The sequence below is a fragment of the Notolepis coatsorum genome (genome assembly GCF_963971535.1).
Source record: "Notolepis coatsorum genome assembly, chromosome: 1".
Lineage (NCBI taxonomy): Eukaryota > Metazoa > Chordata > Actinopteri > Aulopiformes > Paralepididae > Notolepis > Notolepis coatsorum.
In genome coordinates, this window is record NC_140165.1 from 23,828,948 (window position 1) to 23,850,159 (window position 21,212).

The 21,212-nt window shown below is 44.9% G+C and overlaps 1 protein-coding gene across 1 annotated transcript in view; it reads right to left on the bottom strand.

Annotated features, from left to right (window-relative positions):
- The window catches only part of ect2l (epithelial cell transforming 2 like), a gene marked incomplete at both ends in the record, with an annotated part of 53,226 nt that overhangs the window by 24,419 nt on the left and 7,595 nt on the right, over positions 1 to 21,212 (bottom strand). The window contains 10 exon segments of the mRNA XM_084312481.1: positions 720 to 867; positions 1,421 to 1,530; positions 4,898 to 4,984; positions 9,501 to 9,604; positions 11,309 to 11,524; positions 14,934 to 15,026; positions 15,466 to 15,594; positions 18,458 to 18,548; positions 18,550 to 18,599; positions 18,602 to 18,623. Of these exon segments, the coding sequence (XP_084168607.1) occupies positions 720 to 867; positions 1,421 to 1,530; positions 4,898 to 4,984; positions 9,501 to 9,604; positions 11,309 to 11,524; positions 14,934 to 15,026; positions 15,466 to 15,594; positions 18,458 to 18,548; positions 18,550 to 18,599; positions 18,602 to 18,623 (1,050 nt within the window).

Consider the following 21,212-nt stretch of genomic DNA (forward strand, 5'->3'; position numbering starts at 1 on the left):
AGGGGTATGGCAACCTGGCGCCAGGTTCTCGTCCAATGGTAGAATGAAACTATTATGGGCTGTTTAGTAGAAACGGGGATATTCAATGCATATTGTGCAAGGAATATACAGGGGATATCAAACGATATACAAATACAATTAAATATATATATATAAATAAATATACATATTCGGTTTAATCTGATCCTTCACAACACACTGACTTGAGCAGCTGCTAGAGGTTTGTAACTAAGCATTTTAAAATAGAAAGTCAAGCCAGTCCAACAGCAATTGCAATGTTTGCAAGGAGGACATTTCGCGTGGAGGAAAAACTCATGAAGCAGCAGGAGGCGGAGTTTTCAGACTAACTTTTCAGATAACGGCAATTATTTGCTGTGTGACTGAGGATTATCGTCGGCGTTTCAGACCAGAATGAAGCTAATCATTACGTAAGTCGAACACTGAATGTATACTAATGTGCAAACATATATTGAAACTTTTAATATTTCTCATATGAAGCACATATGAATGTAATAACAAGAGCCGCCGCGCTCGCGCCCCGGACTATAGGCAACAGAGGGGCTTCTTGCTCCGCCAGTTTCTGACACAAATGCGTCAAAATTGATTACTAATGTGAAAGATCGGATTGGGAACGATCGGAATCGGTAGATATTTAAAATCACATGATCGGGATCGGATCGGGAGCAAAAAAAGGCGATCGGGACATCCCTAGTTTATACCTGATCTATGGTGCGTAGAGCTGTGGGGTAGTTGTTGAGGTAGTTGGTGTAGACTCTTAGTCTGGAGCAGAGTTTAACGCACACATCGCCCACACACTGCTCTGCCCCCCACTGTTTCAACCTAGCACCCAGCTCTGCCTGGAACAGCCTGAAATGTGCGCACGCGCACGCACGCTCGCACACACACACACACACACACACACACACACACACACACACACACACACACACACACACACACACACACACACACACACACACACACACACACACACACATACACACATACACACACACACACACACACACACACACACACACACACACACACACACACACACACATTTAATATATTTCATATTATTTCATCTCCCCCCAAATGAGAATTATGAATATACTACTTTTTAAGACTTTTTAATACCCGCAGATACCCTGTATGATGTCATTGTCTGAGAAGAACATTCAACATGAATGTTTGGTTGATTATTTCAAAATTCTTTCTAATGCTGAAACTATAAAGTAAAAATACCACCAACAACAAATAAAAGGAAGCATTGGAATAGTGATGTTGACATTGAATACCATGGCAGCGACTGAAGCTTTGAATCAGCCCTAATTAATAGCAACACCCTTAAGGTGAACTCTATGTCACTGAATGTTCACAAACATGCGAGTACAACATGCACGCAATGTGGACAAACCTGTTGACCTCCAGGATGTGTGAGATGGGGCTGAGGACCATGTGAATGTGAGCTGAGCTCAGGATGGCTCTGTTAGAGTTCAGAGCTGCCGTCAAGGGTTCGTGGAAGACCTTCAACACAGAAGACGTAGAGTACGGTAAACACAATACATGAACTAGGAATTACGAGGTTCCATCTACAGTGCATTCAGAGTAGTATTGAGATTTTGAAATATGTAAGGGACAAGCAATTAGTCAGCGGGGGGATTTAGAATTAAAGCTGCTATAGATAACATTGAGCCACTAGGTGTTCATATTAAAGCTGCTATAGATAACATTGAGCCACTAGGTGTTCATATTAAAGCTGCTATAGATAACATTGAGCCACTAGATGTTAATATTAACTCATTCAGCGTCAGGGGTCACTGTTTACCTTACAGTTGAAATGCCAACGCCTTTTAACATGGGGATACGTGGCTGTGTTTGCAGGCCTAAAGCTATATTATATATTATAGCTATGGATCCAATAATATGGTCGATTGTCATTGAGTTTCTTCCGGTCAAGATGCAAAAAACTGATCCATCCATACATTCCCGTTTTATACCGTTGTGAATATGAGTGTAGTTTCAGGGCGGTCTGGTGTAATTTCCAGAATGCTGCGTAATGGCCGGCAACGTGTATTCTAGTAAAATCGTTATCGTTTCTTCCCTGGACTAGCTACTGTTCTCAAATCAAATTTTGATTATCGGTATTATGTTTCATCATGGATGCATGAAAAAGGGGGGGGGGGGGGTGATAACATAACATCAGGCTGCCTACATGTTTTATTAATGGAAATATCAAATAAAAGAAATAACGATGAAAACCCGACTTTTCTCGGGTTTGGCGCCCAACGTTCGGCGAGTTAACCCGACTTATGTCGGGTTTGGCCTCCAATGTGTTAAAGCTGCTATAGATAACATTGAGCAACTAGATGTTAAAATTAAAGCTGCTATATATAACATTGAGCCACTAGATGTAAATATTAAAGCTGCTATATATAACATTGAGCCACTAGATGTTAATATTAAAGCTGCTATAGATAACATTGAGCCACTAGATGTTAATATTAAAGCTGCTATAGATAACATTGAGCCACTAGATGTTAATATTAAAGCTGCTATAGATAACATTGAGCCACTAGATGTTAATATTAAAGCTGCTATATATAACATTGAGCTACTAGATGTTAATATTAAAGCTGCTATAGATAACATTGAGCTACTAGGTGTTAATATTAAAGCTGCTATAGATAACATTGAGCTACAAGATGTTAATATTAAAGCTGCTATAGATAACATTGAGCCACTAGGTGTTAATATTAAAGCTGCTATAGATAACATTGAGCCGACTAGATGTTAATATTAAAGCTGCTATAGATAACATTGAGCCACTAGATGTTAATATTAAAGCTGCTATAGATAACATTGAGCCGACTATATGTTAATATTAAAGCTGCTATAGATAACATTGAGCCACTAGATGTTAATATTAAAGCTGCTATAGATAGCATTGAGCCACTAGATGTTAATATTAAAGCTGCTATAGATAACATTGAGCCACTAGATGTTAATATTAAAGCTGCTATAGATAACATTGAGCCACTAGATGTTAATATTAAAGCTGCTATAGATAACATTGAGCCACTAGGTGTTCATATTAAAGCTGCTATAGATAACATTGAGCCACTAGATGTTAATATTAAAGCTGCTATAGATAACATTGAGCCACTAGATGTCCCACTAGAGCACCAGCATGTCAGCATGTCTCAACTAGCAGCACGTTTATCCAATCAGGTGCATTCCAGGTGGGGACATGTGAAGTAGGGAGGGGATGCACACAACATGTAAACAACAAATGGCAAATATAATGGCTGCTTTTTTATATATCGCTTTTATCCAAAGCGCTTTACAATTTGTTACTCACATTTGACCCATTCACTCACACATTCACACACCGACGGCGGAGGCAACCATGCAAGGTGCCAACCTGCTCATCGGGAGCAATTAGGGGTTAAGTGTCTTGCTCAAGGACACATCGACACGCTGCCCGGGAGGAGCTGGAATCGAACCGGGAACCTCCGGATTGCCAGACGACTGCTCTACCTCCTGAGCCAATTTGGATCTTTTTAAACCCTTTCTCTGCCACGCTTATGTGCATCCTTATACCATCCTCTGCCAGCTCTATTTGTCTATGGAGAAGTTCCCCTTCTTTGCAGGGCTATAACTTTTTAAATTGTATTGCTAAATTGACATTACTATGGCCCATTCAACGTCAATTATCTATCGTTTAGGATGTAGCAACGTTCTACTTTTTCATTCACATATTCATACTAAAATACGGTCTAAAGTATAAATATGTTTTTATCGTTTTCTGCAGCATTCTGCAGAACGTGATTTATAGCCCTAAATGCATTGATGATCAAATACAGTTTGATAGCGATCGGCGCCAGATAAAAAATTTCAAATGTACGTGCTTAGAAGTTACTACTCATCATCTGATGTTGACCGGATGGGGGGGAGTCGTTTATAATTCCGAGGCCAACGTTAGATGATTCATGTAGTGTGGGTGATATGATCATCAGAGCAGTTTGTATCGAACACGGTAATAATAAACACTGAAACTTACCCCAGTCTCCTCGGGCCGTTGGGCGATGAGCGTGGAGCAAAAAGATTGCTATTATGGGATGTTGAAATATGCGATCCATTTCCAGGTTGTATAATAGTATATACGTCCAAATAACGTTGTTTATTGAGTTAGGGCGAGCGATCGATTATCCAGTGTGTCAAGATGGAGTCCCGGGAGCTATAGCGAGTGGTCGGACCGAATTTGGAAGAGCACCAGTTCCTGCTGCTCATTTCCTGTTTGGGCGATCCGCCGATCGGCCACCAGATGGCGCTCTTGAACCGTTGGAGAGTTGAGAGGAGATCAACAGGGGATCTCAAGACTCCGCCGGTGAAATATGATTGCCATCACAGATTTTTTAAATATTGATCTCAATGACGTGTTACGGCGTCATTGGCAGATTACGCATGGCGGAGATTGACGTGTTAACTCGTCCTTGGCGATTAAAGGGTTAAATTATAAATTCATAAATCAATCATTTTTGGGGGGGAAAAGAAAACACTCTTATTCTGTACTTTGCTCTGTGGATGTATTCTATTTTAAATGAATGACTTCATGGCTAAGATGCTATAGCTAGTGTGGGTATTCCAAAAAGAAACAATAGATAATACATTTACATGGACACTGCTAAGCTAGCTCAAAGATAAATGTGATGAAGGAGAATGAGTGGTTGTGCCGTTTTTTTTTGGGTTCAAAGTTGACGGAACTGAAAGTCTAATTACAGTGTGTATCCCATTTCTAGATATTGTCTCGCGCTCGCGTGGGAAGTGGGATTAAAAAAGCGGCTAGCTAGCGGCGGCGTCCTTGTTGGCTATAGGAACGTGAGCTGTGTACCTTCAGCACAGCACCCAGTCTGTCCAGGTATAGACCCTCGCTGTGATACAGCTCCCTGGCTACTGCACCTCGCCAGTCTAGGACCACCTGGAGAGAGGAGGAGGGGGAGAGAGAGCGAGAGAGGTAAGGATGGTGGTTGTGGTATGTGTGTGTGTGTGTGTGGGGGGGGTGGGGGGGTCAAACACCACACTAGAATGGCACCCAGGAGAGGTGCAGCACCAAGGCTACAGCACCCGTCTACATGCAAACACACCCTCCAGTTGACCAGTAATGAATACTTCCCAAGGAGACTCATTATGATATTGAACTCTGAACTCTGTTGCCTATACTCAATGTATACCTACCTGCTGCTTTCACTGTCTACAACTGCCCTACACTGTAATCCTAATCATAATAATCACAACTACCTCATGTTAGAGTCTACCCATATAACTCTGTATGATAGCATGTACAATATAGCTGTATATATCGTATATACATATACATTTAAATGTACTGCATATTATATATACATATCCGTCTGAATATACCTGCATATAATCCTTCTATATACCTACGTATATACACCTGCATATAACCCATATAACTCTGGATGATAGCATGTACAATAATGCTGTATATACCGTATAGATATATTTATCTATCTATCAGACACAGAGAGTCAGACTGCCAATTGCTAGAGAGCTAACGGCTGGTGAACTTGAGCACTTGAGGACTGTTTGACACTGCACAGACTCTGGTGCAGAGTGTGTTACGACACACAGACACACACCTGTGGTAGTTCAGGTACAGGGTTGAAGTGTGTGTGTGAGGCGGTCTCTGTCAGGAACACTGTCTCTCTTCTACCGCTCCTCTTCTCCTCTCCTCCCTCAGTCTCTCTCTGTCCTCCTTCCTTCTCCTCGCCCCATCTCCTCAGGAAGCCAGAGAGGAACTCCAGAGGTCTTGTCTGAAGAAGCAACCAGGAGAAAGTGAAAGTAGTGGCTTTGGCTTAGCTAATCAATTAGTCAAAAGCAGAATGTTTACATTTAGTCATTTAGCTGACGCTTTTATCCAAAGAGACATACAAGTTCTGTATAATAAGTCAGCAGGAAGGGTACAACTCTGGCAGCTAATAATAATAATAATAATAATAATAATAATAATAATAATAATAATAATAATAATAATAATAATAATAATAATAATAATAATAATAATAATAATAATAATAATAATAATAATAATAATAATAATAATAATAATAATAATAATAATAATAATAAACTTTAAACTCTGTGAGTGAATGGGTAAAATGTGAGGAACAAATTGTAAAACGCGTTGGATAAAAACGCTATATAAATGCACTATTTACCATTTTGTCCCCTTTCCCTGTTACCCTTCGAGAGGCCCTTTTATCCCCTTGCCAGGCCATCATTGTAAATAAGAATGTGTTTGGTTAAATAAAGGTTAAATCAATTTCAACCATATTAGACTTTCTTTCTATTTTGGGGCAAATCCAAATTCATATTGTTGGTCAGTATACAGCCCCCTTTCAGCCTCTTGCAGCTCAAGTCCTGCTCACCTCTCTCTATCTGGAGAGAACCTCTCTGTCTGGAGAGAACAGTCTCACCTCTCTCTGTCTGGAGAGAACAGTCTCACCTCTCTCTCTGTCTGGAGAGAACAGTCTCACCTCTCTCTCTGTCTGGAGAGAACAGTCTCACCTCTCTCTGTCTGGAGAGAACAGTCTCACCTCTCTCTCTGTCTGGAGAGAACAGTCTCACCTCTCTCTGTCTGGAGAGAACAGTCTCACCTCTCTCTCTGTCTGGAGAGAACAGTCTCACCTCTCTCTCTGTCTGGAGAGAACAGTCTCACCTCTCTCTGTCTGGAGAGAACAGTCTCACCTCTCTCTCTGTCTGGAGAGAACAGTCTCACCTCTCTCTGTCTGGAGAGAACAGTCTCACATCTCTCTGTCTGGAGAGAACAGTCTCACCTCTCTCTATCTGGAGAGAACAGTCTCACCTCTCTCTGTCTGGAGAGAACAGTCTCACCTCTCTCTGTCTGGAGAGAACAGTCTCACCTCTCTCTGTCTGGAGAGAACAGTCTCACCTCTCTCTGTCTGGAGAGAACAGTCTCACCTCTCTCTATCTGGAGAGAACAGTCTCACCCCTCTCTCTCTGTCTGGAGAGAACAGTCTCACCCCTCTCTCTCTGTCTGGAGAGAACAGTCTCACCTCTCTCTGTCTGGAGAGAACAGTCTCACCTCTCTCTGTCTGGAGAGAACAGTCTCACCTCTCTCTCTGTCTGGAGAGAACAGTCTCACCTCTCTCTGTCTGGAGAGAACAGTCTCACCTCTCTCTGTATGGAGAGAACAGTCTCACCTCTCTCTGTCTGGAGAGAACAGTCTCACCTCTCTCTGTCTGGAGAGAACAGTCTCACCCCTCTCTCTCTGTCTGGAGAGAACAGTCTCACCCCTCTCTCTCTGTCTGGAGAGAACAGTCTCACCTCTCTCTGTCTGGAGAGAACAGTCTCACCTCTCTCTGTCTGGAGAGAACAGTCTCACCTCTCTCTCTGTCTGGAGAGAACAGTCTCACCTCTCTCTATCTGGAGAGAACAGTCTCACCTCTCTGTCTCGAAAGAATAGTCTCACCTCTCTCTGTCTGGAGAGAACAGTCTCACCTCTCTCTGTCTGGAGAGAACAGTCTCACCTCTCTCTGTCTGGAGAGAACAGTCTCACCTCTCTCTGTCTGGAGAGAACAGTCTCACCTATCTCTGTCTGGAGAGAACAGTCTCACCTCTCTCTGTCTGGAGAGAACAGTCTCACCTCTCTCTCTGTCTGGAGAGAACAGTCTCACCTCTCTCTGTCTGGAGAGAACCTCTCTCTGTCTGGAGAGAACAGTCTCACCTCTCTCTCTGTCTGGAGAGAACAGTATCACCTCTCTCTGTCTGGAGAGAACAGTCTCACCTCTCTCTGTCTGGAGAGAACAGTCTCACCTCTCTCTGTCTGGAGAGAACAGTCTCACCTCTCTCTGTCTGGAGAGAACAGTCTCACCTCTCTCTGTCTGGAGAGAACAGTCTCACCTCTCTCTGTAGGAAGAGAACAGTCTCACCTCTCTCTGTCTGGAGAGAACAGTCTCACCTCTCTCTGTCTGGAGAGAACAGTCTCACCTCTCTCTCTGTCTGGAGAGAACAGTCTCACCTCTCTCTGTCTGGAGAGAACAGTCTCACCTCTCTCTGTCTGGAGAGAACAGTCTCACCTCTCTCTGTCTGGAGAGAACCTCTCTCTGTCTGGAGAGAACAGTCTCACCTCTCTCTGTCTGGAGAGAACAGTCTCACCTCTCTCTGTCTGGAGAGAACAGTCTCACCTCTCTCTGTCTGGAGAGAACAGTCTCACCTCTCTCTGTCTGGAGAGAACAGTCTCACCTCTCTCTGTCTGGAGAGAACAGTCTCACCTCTCTCTGTCTGGAGAGAACAGTCTCACCTCTCTCTGTCTGGAGAGAACAGTCTCACCTCTCTCTGTAGGAAGAGAACAGTCTCACCTCTCTCTGTCTGGAGAGAACAGTCTCACCTCTCTCTGTCTGGAGAGAACAGTCTCACCTCTCTCTCTGTCTGGAGAGAACAGTCTCACCTCTCTCTGTCTGGAGAGAACAGTCTCACCTCTCTCTGTCTCGAGAGAACAGTCTCACCTCTCTCTGTCTGGAGAGAACAGTCTCACCTCTCTCTGTCTGGAGAGAACAGTCTCACCTCTCTCTGTAGGAAGAGAACAGTCAGCTCTCCTCACCTCTCTCTGTCTGGAGAGAACAGTCTCACCTCTCTCTGTCTGGAGAGAACAGTCTCACCTCTCTCTGTCTTGAGAGAACAGTCTCACCTCTCTCTCTGTCTGGAGAGAACAGTCTCACCTCTCTCTGTCTGGAGAGAACAGTCTCACCTCTCTCTGTCTGGAGAGAACAGTCTCACCTCTCTCTGTCTGGAGAGAACAGTCTCACCTCTCTCTCTGTCTGGAGAGAACAGTCTCACCTCTCTCTGTCTGGAGAGAACAGTCTCACCTCTCTCTCTGTCTGGAGAGAACAGTCTCACCTCTCTCTGTCTGGAGAGAACAGTCTCACCTCTCTCTCTCTGTCTGGAGAGAACAGTCTCACCTCTCTCTGTCTGGAGAGAACAGTCTCACCTCTCTCTGTCTGGAGAGAACAGTCTCACCTCTCTCTGTCTGGAGAGAACAGTCTCACCTCTCTCTGTCTGGAGAGAACAGTCTCACCTCTCTCTGTCTGGAGAGAACAGTCTCACCTCTCTCTCTGTCTGGAGAGAACAGTCTCACCTCTCTCTGTCTGGAGAGAACAGTCTCACCTCTCTCTGTCTGGAGAGAACAGTCTCACCTCTCTCTGTCTGGAGAGAACAGTCTCACCTCTCTCTGTCTGGAGAGAACCTCTCTCTGTCTGGAGAGAACAGTCTCACCTCTCTCTCTGTCTGGAGAGAACAGTCTCACCTCTCTCTGTCAGGAGAGAACAGTCTCACCTCTCTCTGTCTGGAGAGAACAGTCTCACCTCTCTCTGTCTGGAGAGAACAGTCTCACCTCTCTCTGTCTGGAGAGAACAGTCTCACCTCTCTCTGTCTGGAGAGAACAGTCTCACCTCTCTCTGTCTGGAGAGAACAGTCAGCCCTTCAGTCAGAGCCTCCGTCAGTTCTCTGGATACAGACACATCCTCCAGACGGACCCTTTCCCAGAGGAAGTGACCTAAGCACAACAGACACAATGTTTGGTTGAGTGATGTCGATGAGCATGTCTCTTTCTCTTAGGCTGAGGTTACATCATCTTCGTATTGTTTTCTTATACGCATCGCCGCGTATCGCCGCGACGTCATGCGCCTCGAGTCACACTTTCGTTTTTTTTTCGTTTTTGTCACCAGAGCACACTGATGTAGTACACTGCCAAAGCAGTAGGTGGCAGTAGGTGGCAAACATGAAGGCAATTTCAACCAATCAGAACGAATGTGCCAATACACTTCCTGGTGGAAGCTCCAGCAAAGAAAATGTCAATAAGGCAGGCGCCTATGCCGCGCCACCATCTTGCTTTACTCAATGCAGCAATAATTTTTCAGCAAAGCCTAATAAAAGTGCAATAAACAAAACGGATACATTCACTGTGTGTTCTGCCTGTCATTTGTTGATGAAACAAAACTAACATCAACACAAGTGACCACCAAGAGCGGATAGTTTAGGCTAAAAAACGATCGGTAGCATTGTAGCATTGTTAGCTGCATGCTAACGTCAATGGAGTATGCCATTATAACAATATAGCATTGTGGCTAGAAGCTAACGTTAGCTCACGCTACTTAGCCAGCATCAAAACTGATGATATCGCGAGCTATCAGTAGTTAGATAACATTAGAGACAACGCTGTGTGTATTAAACAAAGGTGAATAGATGACTGGGCCATTTTGTTTAATGCTTCTTAAGTTGAAAGAGGAACTCTGAGCTAACAGGGTCTGAATCCTGATAGCTCACGTTAGCCAGCTGCACATGCAATCGGTAATGCTAGCAGAATGAATGGATGTAAACTTTATTTAACATATTGCATATGGGTACAATACAATACGGCTCAATACAAACAATTGTTAAGGGAATGCAGACTGTTGTAGCTTGGACTGGGGTCCTTATAACAATAACTTGACAACACATGGTAGCTGAAGCTATTTGGGACACGGAGCTCTGTCCCAAACACACACACTGTACACAGGAAGGGCACGCAGATGGTATCTACTGCGCATGGGCGTTTTCGCAACAACTGCTCCGTGCTGACTACACGCTGTATTCCTGGCGTTTTTTTTGCGTATCTCCAAACGCAAACACAATTTTGCGTTTCAGCCGTATCCACAAAAAAACGCCAAAAAACGCATTTCTGTGTAGATAGGACATGAAACGTCGTCAAAAACGTATAAAAAAACGCCAGGAATACACTAGTCTAACCATAGCCTTAGTTTAGTGTTTGTGGAATTACATACAAACTGTACCGTATATTCCTCACTTGCGTGTGTTTATAATGTGTTCTTCTGGGTTTAGGATTTGTTTTGAGATTGTATTGTTTTGTATGTACCGTTTGACGGCGTGAGAATGCATGTTTGTGTGTGTGTATCAACTTGTCCATAATTCCATCTACACAGTAAAACATCAGTCTCAATTTATAAGAAGGCTTTTGCAATAACTTTTTAAGTTTAATCAACTAATCGACCGGAAGCAACGGTTGTGATTGGATGAACAAGAAAAGAGGGCGGGACTTGACATTGGCCGATTGGAGAGAGTGAATATTAAATATAAAATTTAACAGAAACGTAATGATTCAACAAAAGAAAACTATGCAAAAAGGTTACTTGAAAAAAGAACAACTTCTGAATTAAATTGAGTCAACTGATGTTTTCTTTTTCTACAGTGTGTAACCCACCCAGAGCGCGGCCCCTGGCCTCCAGACTGACTCTGTGCAGTAGATGTGGCCCCAGACAATCCCTCAGGTCCCCCAGAGCCTCCTCCATCCACTGGGCCTGTCGGCACCAGCCCTGCAACACACCCTCACACACATACTGCAGAGGAGGGGACACAGCCCCCTCCTCCACCTCCACCCCGACAACACACACACCACCACCACACCACTCGCCCAGGACTGGTGAGGGAGAGAGAGAGAGACACAGGGGAGAGAGAGACACACACGGGGAGAGACACACACACACACACACACACACACACACACACACACACACACACACACATACACACAGGGATAGAGAGAGAGACACAGGGAGAGAGAAAGACACACACACAGGGGAGAGAGACACACACAGGGGGAGAGACACACACACAGGGGAGAGAGACACACACGGGGGGAGAGACACACACACACACACAGGGATAGAGAGAGAGACACAGGGAGAGAGAGAGACACACACAGGGGAGAGAGACACACACACAGAGAGAGAGAGAGAGAGAGAGAGAGACACACACGGGGGGAGAGACACACACACACACATACACACAGGGATAGAGAGAGAGACACAGGGAGAGAGAGAGACACACACAGGGAGAGAGAGAGAGAGACACACGGGGGGAGACACACACACACACATACACACACACACACACATACACACAGGGATAGAGAGAGAGACACAGGGAGAGAGAGAGACACACACACAGGGAGAGAGAGAGAGACACACACAGGGGAGAGAGACACACACAGGGAGAGAGAGAGAGACACACACACAGGGGGAGAGACACACACACACACATACACACAGGGATAGAGAGAGAGACACAGGGAGAGAGAGAGACACACACACAGGGGAGAGAGACACACACAGGGAGAGAGAGAGAGACACACACGGGGGGAGAGACACACACACACACATACACACACACACACAGGGAGAGAGAGAGACACAGGGAGAGAGAGAGAGACATGGGGAGAGAGAGACACACACACACAGGGGGAGAGAGAGAGACACACACAGGGAGAGAGAGAGACACACACACAGGGAAAGAGAGAGAGACACACACACACAGGGAGAGCGAGACACACACACACACACACACACACACACACACACACACACAGGGAGGGGGGGCTTTAAAACACAACAAGAAATATTTATACAAAAATGTGCTACTTATTGTCCATGGCAGGTATTGAGCAAAAAGGCATTTTCTCTCACCCTGGACACACCTGACTTCAAATAAAATGTTGTAGGTTTTGAGAGATGATATTACAAACACATAATATACAATATAACTGGTAGAACCTCTCCTTCACAAAGACCATATTTTAATGAAGTTGCCTACGTGTCTAAAATGCCTCTGTTAATTTAACCCGGAATGATGTGTGTTCTCCGTTTAGGACCTTATTTGGAGTAAGGTCGTCAGAAAGTGCAGTTTTACACAACCATGTCTCTTTCATGAGTATCGCCATGGGGAACACGCCAACATGTTGGGCAATTAGCTTACCGTCTTCTCCAGAGAGAGACAAGAAGATATAGATACCAGTTTCCTCTCTGTGCGTTCAGTAGAAAGCTATCTGACTGCATGTTAGCCTAGCTTAGCACAATTAATGGAAGCGGACCGTGCCGGTTAGCCTTCGGGGGAGGTGTTAGTTGGACAATGCCGGCACTGTCCGCTTCCGTTCATTGTTTGTGTAAAAATGTCACCTGCTTAGTTCATACGATCTACTTGTAACTCGGCAGACCACTGAAATGTTGTTCCCCCACTGACTTGGACTTGGACATTGTCGCGGCCTCCGTCTCCTTCCTTCTTCCTCTTGTCTTCACAGCCTAGAAGACGCCCAATATATAAAAATGTTTTGATTCCAGCTGAGAACCAACTGTTCAGGTTCCCAACCAATTTATTCTGGGTCTGAACGCACCGGCCGGTTAAAAATGAGGTTCGGGAACTGGAACCACAGAACCCTGCCGGTGTGAAAGACCTATAGCAGGCAGGATGGTTAATTAACACAGTCGGTAAGTTTGTCTACTACTAGACACTTTGCCTGCTTGCCTGTCACCCCACCAGCCAGTCATCCAGCCATCCAGTCATCCACCCAGCCAGTCATCCACCCAGCCAGTCATCCACCCAGCCAGTCATCCACCCAGCCAGTCATCCACCCAGCCAGTCATCCACCCAGCCAGTCATCCAGCCAGCCAGTCATCCAGCCAGCCAGTCATCCAGCCAGCCAGTCATCCACCCAGCCAGTCATCCACCCAGCCAGTCATCCACCCAGCCAGTCATCCAGCCAGCCAGTCATCCAGCCAGCCAGTCATCCACCCAGCCAGTCATCCACCCAGCCAGTCATCCACCCAGCCAGTCATCCAGCCATCCAGCCAGTCATCCACCCAGCCATCCAGTCATCCACCGAGCCAGTCATCCATCCATCCAGCCAGCCAGCCATCCAGCCAGTCATCCACCCAGCCAGTCATCCATCCATCCAGCCAGCCATCCAGCCAGCCAGCCATCCATCCATCCATCCAGCCAGCCATCCATCCATCCAGCCATCCATAAAGCCAGTCATCCATCCATCCAGCCAGTCATCCAGCCATCCATCCATCCATCCATCCATCCAGCCAGCCATCCATCCAGCCAGTCATCCACCCAGCCAGTCATCCACCCAGCCAGTCATCCACCCAGCCAGTCATCCACCCAGCCAGTCATCCAGCCATCCAGTCATCCACCCATCCAGCCAGCCATCCATCCATCCATCCAGCCAGACATCCAGCCATCCATCCATCCATAAAGCCAGTCATCCATCCATCCAGCCAGTCATCCAGCCATCCATCCATCCAGCCAGCCATCCATCCATCCAGCCATCCATCCATCCAGCCATCCATCCAGCCTTCCAGCCATCCATTCATCCATCCAGCCAGCTTTCATCCATCCATCCATCCATCCATCCATCCATCCATCCATCCATCCATCCAGCCAGCCAGCCATCCATCAAACCAGCCAGCCATCCAACCAACCCCTTTTCTATTTCTCCAAAATGTAGTTTGGCTGGAGGAATAATGAGAGTCTGGTGATTTCATGGATCTGTGACCCCGTGTAGCCAGTGGATGAAAAGGTTAGTTTTCCTTCCCGTCGGGAGGCTCCAGAACCTGGGCGTGTTGAAAGCTCGGAGGAGAGAGAGTTCTTTATGTAAATACTACATCATAGCTATTCTTTAACTATGGGAAAGGGCTCAGAGCGGGTCTCGTGCTTGTGTCTGGTCAGTCTCTCCACATGACAAGAGCACAGATGTTTTCATGGGCCTTGGCTCTAGGGTGAAACACTAAAATCTGCGGAAAACGTTTAAAAAACCCAGTTTTTTTTTTGTTGTTATTATTTTACGGCTGAGGAAACTGCTGACTGCTTGAACTTGACTACATGAGACAACGGTGTGAATTTGTGAGAGTTTGTCCGGTGGACAGAGAGGCGGTCAATGTGGCTTTTATCAACTGATTGCAACCGGACGCATTACACAACAACATGCCTGGACAGTTTCTAAATGGTCCAAGGGGCGTTCATCACTTCATTGATCTGAGTGAATTACTCACTGTTCTGGAAACTTCCGGTGGCCAGGCCCATAGGAGCCCTGACCTCCAGACCAGTCAGAGAGGAGAGGGTCTGGATCAGTACCACTCCTGATGCTGTGAGAGAGAGAGAGAGAGAGAGAGAGAGAGAGAGAGAGAGAGAGAGAGAGAGAGGGAGAGAGAGAGAGAGAGAGAGAGAGAGAGAGAGAGAGAGAGAGAAAGAGAGAGAGAGAGAGAGAGATAAGGAGCGGGGGAAAGAGAGAAAGAGAGAGAGAAGAGGCAGATTGAGAGAGAGATAGAGAGAGAGATAAGGAGCAGGGGAAAGAGAGCGAAGAGAGAGAGAGAGAGAGAGAGAGAGAGAGAGAGGTAAAGTGCATGGAGAAAGAGAAAAAGAGAGTGAGAGAGAGGAGAAAAAGAGAGAAGAGGGAGAGAGAGATGGGAGAGAGGGTCAGGTAGAGTAGAGAATGAGAGAGAGAGGGGAGAGAGAGAGACGACAAAAGGATGAATGTGTGTGTGACTGTGTGTGTGTGTGTTTAAAGTCCACCAGTCTACCCACCAGATGCAGCGATGGGTGCGAAAACATCCACACCTCCCCCTCCCTCAGTCGGTAAGACCCAGCCGCACAGTTTTTCCCAGAATTCCCTGAGGTCAGGGGCCAACACCGTCCTCTCCGATACGCTACATCCTGGGAGGTCAAAGGGAAAGACGTTAGGAAATGGGTTAGTGGGCTACAACTTGGCCCTTAAGCAACAGCTGTGATTGGAGGATCAAGAAAAGAAGGGTGGGGCTTGAGAAACGTTCCCGGGTTGGATTCAACCGGACTAAACGGTAACCGTCTGTAGTGTGGTAGTAAAGGGTTAACCTTCTGTAGTGCGGTAGTGAAGGGTTAAAATGTCACAGAGAACCGACTGTGCTTGTTTTAAGTAGCTCTGGATGCAATGTAAATGTATCTAGTACGCTGTTGCCTCACAGCAAGAAGGTTGTGGGTTTGAACCCAAGGGGGGGGGGGTCTTTCTGTGTAGAGTCTGCATGTTCCTCCCACACCATGAAATGACTTCATTTATATAGCGTTTTTATCCAAAGCGTTTTACAATTCGTTCCTCACATTTTACCCATTCACTCACACATTCACACACTGACGGCAGAGGCACCATGGCAAGGTGCCAACCTGCTCAGCGGAGAAATTAGGGGTTAAGTGTCTTGCTCAAAGACACTTTGACACACTGCCGGGAGGAGCGGGAATCGAACAGGGAACCTTCCGATTACCAGACGACCACAGCTATTGCGAAACTGAAGTTTCAAGTTTTGTTTTCGTTTGATTTGTCACATTGTCAATTTGCGCTTGTTATAAGCATGTTCAAAAACACCCACATAAGGAGCATTAATACACACATGCATAGGCACACATGAAACCATATCAGGAGGATCCAAATGTTTAAAGAATAAAAGTATGTATTGAGGTGGACTCGAAGGAATCAACAGAGGGCGCAGATCTGACAGAGAGGGGCTGATGCTGTTCCACAGTTTAGGACTGCAAGGCACAAAGTCACCCCTGAGCTTAAGTTTAGATGGTGGGACAACCAGGAGCCCCTAGTCAGACCTGGAGGTGGCAGCCAGGAGCCCCTAGTCAGACCTGGAGGTGACAGCCAGGACCCTCTAGTCAGACTACCAGAGAGACTTGGAGGTGGCAGCCAGGACCCCCTAGTCAGACCTGGAGGTGACAGCAAGGAGCCCGTAGTCAGACCTGGACGTGACAGCCAGGAGCCCGTAGTCAGACTACCTGAGAGACTTGGACGTGACAGCCAGGACCCCCTAGTCAGACTACCAGAGAGACTTGGGGGTGACAGCTAGAGCCCCTAGTCAGATGTGGAGGTAGTGTAAAGGGTTAAGGAGGTCTGTGATATAAGAGGCCCATTCAGGGCTGGAAAGACAACAGGGAGAACATTGAAATAAATCTGAAGCATACTTCAAATACTTTATTTTCCTTCGGAACTTCATTGTTGGCAGTGGTTAAAAGACAAACATACAGTCACACAATACATAGACACTCACCACATTATAAAAACACCAACTCCATTAAAACTACAGTACTTAAAGCATGATATATTAAAATCCATGTGGAGCAGTTCTATATGTATATAAATAATAAATAATAGTAGTACAGGTGATATATGTCCATCGTGGAAGGGGAGTCTATTTAAGTAGTCCAAAGTCCTTGGATGGGGGTGGGGGGGGGGGGGGGGGGGCAGTCCGGCCTCCACCAGACCTAGGTGTTCAGCATTCTGATGGAGGTTGGCACGAAGCTACCTAAGCCCCTTTTGTCAGTGATGAAGTTCTGTATCGACGGCCTGAGGGCATAGTTTGTAATGGGTGTGAGGGTGTGTGTGCTGTCCTCAACTATTTGGGAGGCCTTTTAACTGTCCGTTTCTTGTGGATGCTGCTGAGTGGCTCCTGGTCCTTCCAATGATCTGCCGCTGATCTTAACGACCCTGTCGAGAGGTTTCCGGTTGATGGCACGCATCACTCCAAACCATGATGTAATGTTAAAGGACATTATCGATTCCACAAAGGAGTCTTAGAAAGCCTGCAGGATTGATGGTCGGACCTGAAGCTTCCTCATCTTCCTGAGGAAGAACAGCGAGTGTTGGCACTTAGAGTGGATGTTATCTGTGTTGGTCTTGAAGGTGAGGCTTATGGTCGATGGTGGTGCCAAGATATTTGTACTCCTCAACGCCCTCTATTTTCTGACCATTTATCTCCAGAGCCGGGGGAGTTGTGGGGTCACGCCTGAAGTCCACGAGCAGTTCCTTCGTTTTGCTGGGGTTTAGGTCCAGGAAGTTGTTCTTACACCACTCTGCGACCTGTTCATTTCTCCAATGATGCGGTCATTGGGAGTTGGTGGTGTCAACGATGAATGTGTCATCAGAGTATTTGATGAAGAGCATCTCAGGGTCTGAGCTGCTACAGTCATCGGTGTACAGAGTGAACAGGACTGGTGAGATGACAGTTCCCTGGGGTGCCCCGGTGGATTACAGTTCTGTTGGAGCTGTAATTGCCGTTGAATCTAACGGTCTGGTGTCTATTTGTGAGGAAGGAGAGAATGAGCAGTATGAGGTGGGGTCATACAGGCAGCCAGAGGAGGGAGGATGTAGACAAATACTATCCCACAGGGATTAATAAAGTACAATTTTGCTTAAAGGGGCACTTCACCAAAGGACAATGCTGAACACCAAATAAAATGCCAAAAACTCTGAACAGTTTTGTTCACATTAATTTACTTTGACAGTTATTGAGAGTAATTAGTTTGAGTTTGAGTTTCACCAGTGATGTCATCAGGGACATTGAATCCATGTGTTGTGTTGGTTACAGCTCAATTAAATGATAAGGTAGCAGTTCCTATACAAACCTATAAGACAAGGTATTGATACTTTTTCATCTAATCATTTCATGATGCTGTAATTGCTATGATGGTGAAGTGCCCCTAGCTTTATGCCATGTCTTACCCCAGGGGTAATAATGACTCGCTGTGTGAGAGTTGCACTTCTCACCATGAAGGAGATGGATCTCCTCCGTTCCTCCTGGAGCTAGGAGGCCTAGCCTCTGCACACTGTGCCCGCCTAGGGCCCTCTCCGCCTGGGTATAACAGAGCTGGAAGAGTAACCATCTGGTCGTACAGAACCGCCATCACTTCTGCTTCACACCACTCAGTATTAACTAGAGTGGAGAGTAGAGAGAAAGAAGTAGAGAGAAAGAGAGAGAGAGAGAGAGAGAGAGAGAGGAGAGAGAGAGAGAGAGAGAGAGAGAGAGAGAGAGAGAGAGAGAGAGAGAGAACATCAAATAATGTGTGCAGTATTTATGTCATTATGTCTATTATGTCTATGTCATTATGTAACGGTTGGCCAAACACACCTCTCCCAGAGTTTTAAGCTAGGCTAGAGGTCCATATCTGCTCCCATTCATTTGTGCTAAGCTAGGCTAGCTTGCAGCTGGATAGCTTTCTACTGAACGCCTAGAGAGGAAATTAAGATAAGATAAGATATTCCTTTATTGATCCACTTGTGGAAATGCAGGTGTCATAGCAGCATGGGGGAGGGGTGGTACAGGTATGGGCAGGGTGATATAAAGACAATAAATATAGGCTTTTTTATATACATTTTATATGGATAAAATCACGTGTATGGTAATTATTTGGCCGAAATAAGGGAGGGTGGTTCACTGGCATGGGAAAACTAATAGGTTATTAAAGTAATAATCTCAAGAAATTTAATATAAATAATGTCTATTTTAGATTAGAGATGATTTATTGTCATTGCACAAGTACTGGTACAGAGTACAATGAAATGAAGTTGGCATCTGACTAGAGTGCAAATTACATTGTAGTATAAAGCAGCGGTTCTCAACAGGGGTGCCACGGCCCACTAGAGTGCCTCAGAGAACTGCCAGGGGTGCCTTGAGATTTCTCAACAAAAAAAAAAATAGATAAATAGAATTACAGAAAATGATCACTAAGTGCTATCTGTTGCAGCTGCATTGTTTTTCATGAAAATAGCATATTTGGATAAGTTTGACCATTTCTCAAAAACTACAAAAAAAAAAAAAAAAAAAAAAAAAAAAACAGAAAAGAATCACCAAGTTACTCTTGATAAAGAACCCCTTTACAGAGAACATTGAGACAACGATTCCTGACACATCTCCATCCAAACTCTTGGAAGAACTCATTGAAATCTCATCTGATACCACCTGGAGAGCTTGTTTCAGAGTGTGGTGCTGAGTACCAAGTATCTCATGCAGTTAAGTTAAGCAAGTTAGGTTAAGCAGTTAAGGTGTTGATACCATTCAGCACCACATATCTGTGTGAAGCTGGTTTTTCATCCATGACAGCTCTGAAAACAAAATATAGGGCCAAGTTGAGCCTTGAGGATGACATGCGTGTTGCCATGTCAAAGATCTCCCCACGTATTGAGTGTATTATTAGCCAGCAGCAGCAGCAGACCTCGCATTGAGCTAGAAATGTCCACTGAGTGAACGAGTGCTTATTTTCTGTATTTATTTATATTTCTTGAGAAATGTTAACTTGGTGATCCTTTTCTGTATTTTTTTAAATAATGATTTTCTGTTTTTGAGAAATGGTCAAACTTATCCAAATATGCTATTTGATTTATTACTACAAGCAGTGTAATGTCAACAGTACTAAGCACTTAAATAAACGTTATTTTGAAAGCAAGCACCTTTGTCATCATTGTAGCAAAAAAGACAGGAGGGGAAAAGTCTTTATCGTATGTAGGGATGCCCTGGAATATTTGAATGGACACAGGGACGCCTTGGCAGCAGAAAGGTTGAGAACCCCTGTAAAGGACATTACTACATTGTAGTATGCAGTACGATGTGTATGTAGAGTATATATGAAAAAGCTAGAGTAAATATACAGTGGTACAAGTATGAATACACTATGGTAATAAACCACTCTAGCCAATAGTTGGAATAATATGAGTATATATATACACAGATATAGATATGTATACAGTGTGTACCAGTGTTGTAGTACTCAAGTCCGAGTCCTGGACTCGTGACTCGACTTGGACTTGAGCACTGATGACTCGGACTTGGACTTGGACTCGAGCATTGACTGCATTCGGACTCGGAAGGTGCAGACGATGACTCGGAGTTGTTAATTGATAAATACAGTTGTATTTGTTTTTTTGTAATAGGACCTAATCATTTGGCATAAGATATTGATATTGAAAAGGCAAGTAAAATAGAAAGTAAATAAACTCCCTTTGAAATGGTCATTTATGTTTAATGTAGACCTTTGTTTATTTGTATGTCAGCTCTTTGACTGCCAGAGTGGAGTGGACTCAACCTTGATGACTTGGACTCTGACTCTTCTTTGGTGACTCGGACTCCAACACTGGGGATTCGAGACTCGACTCTGACTCTAGATTTAGTGACTCGACTACAACACTGGTGTGTACTGTGTTATTATTAGGGATGTCCGATATTATCGGCCGACCGATATTATCGGCCGATATCGGCAGTAAAATGTGATATCGGAAAATATCGGTATCGGTAAAAAAAAAAATAAAAAATGTTTTACATTTATTTAACCTTTATTTACCCAGGCAAGCAAGTAAGAACCAATTCTTATTTTATTTATTGTCAAAAGTATGCATGTTGGTTTAATTCAACAACAAGAGATATGTAATGTTAATTTTTACTTTTTTAATTATCATATTTTGCACAGATAATGCTTACATTTAGAAAGCCTTTTGAATGCATCCAGTGAAATTATTAATTACCTGAAAT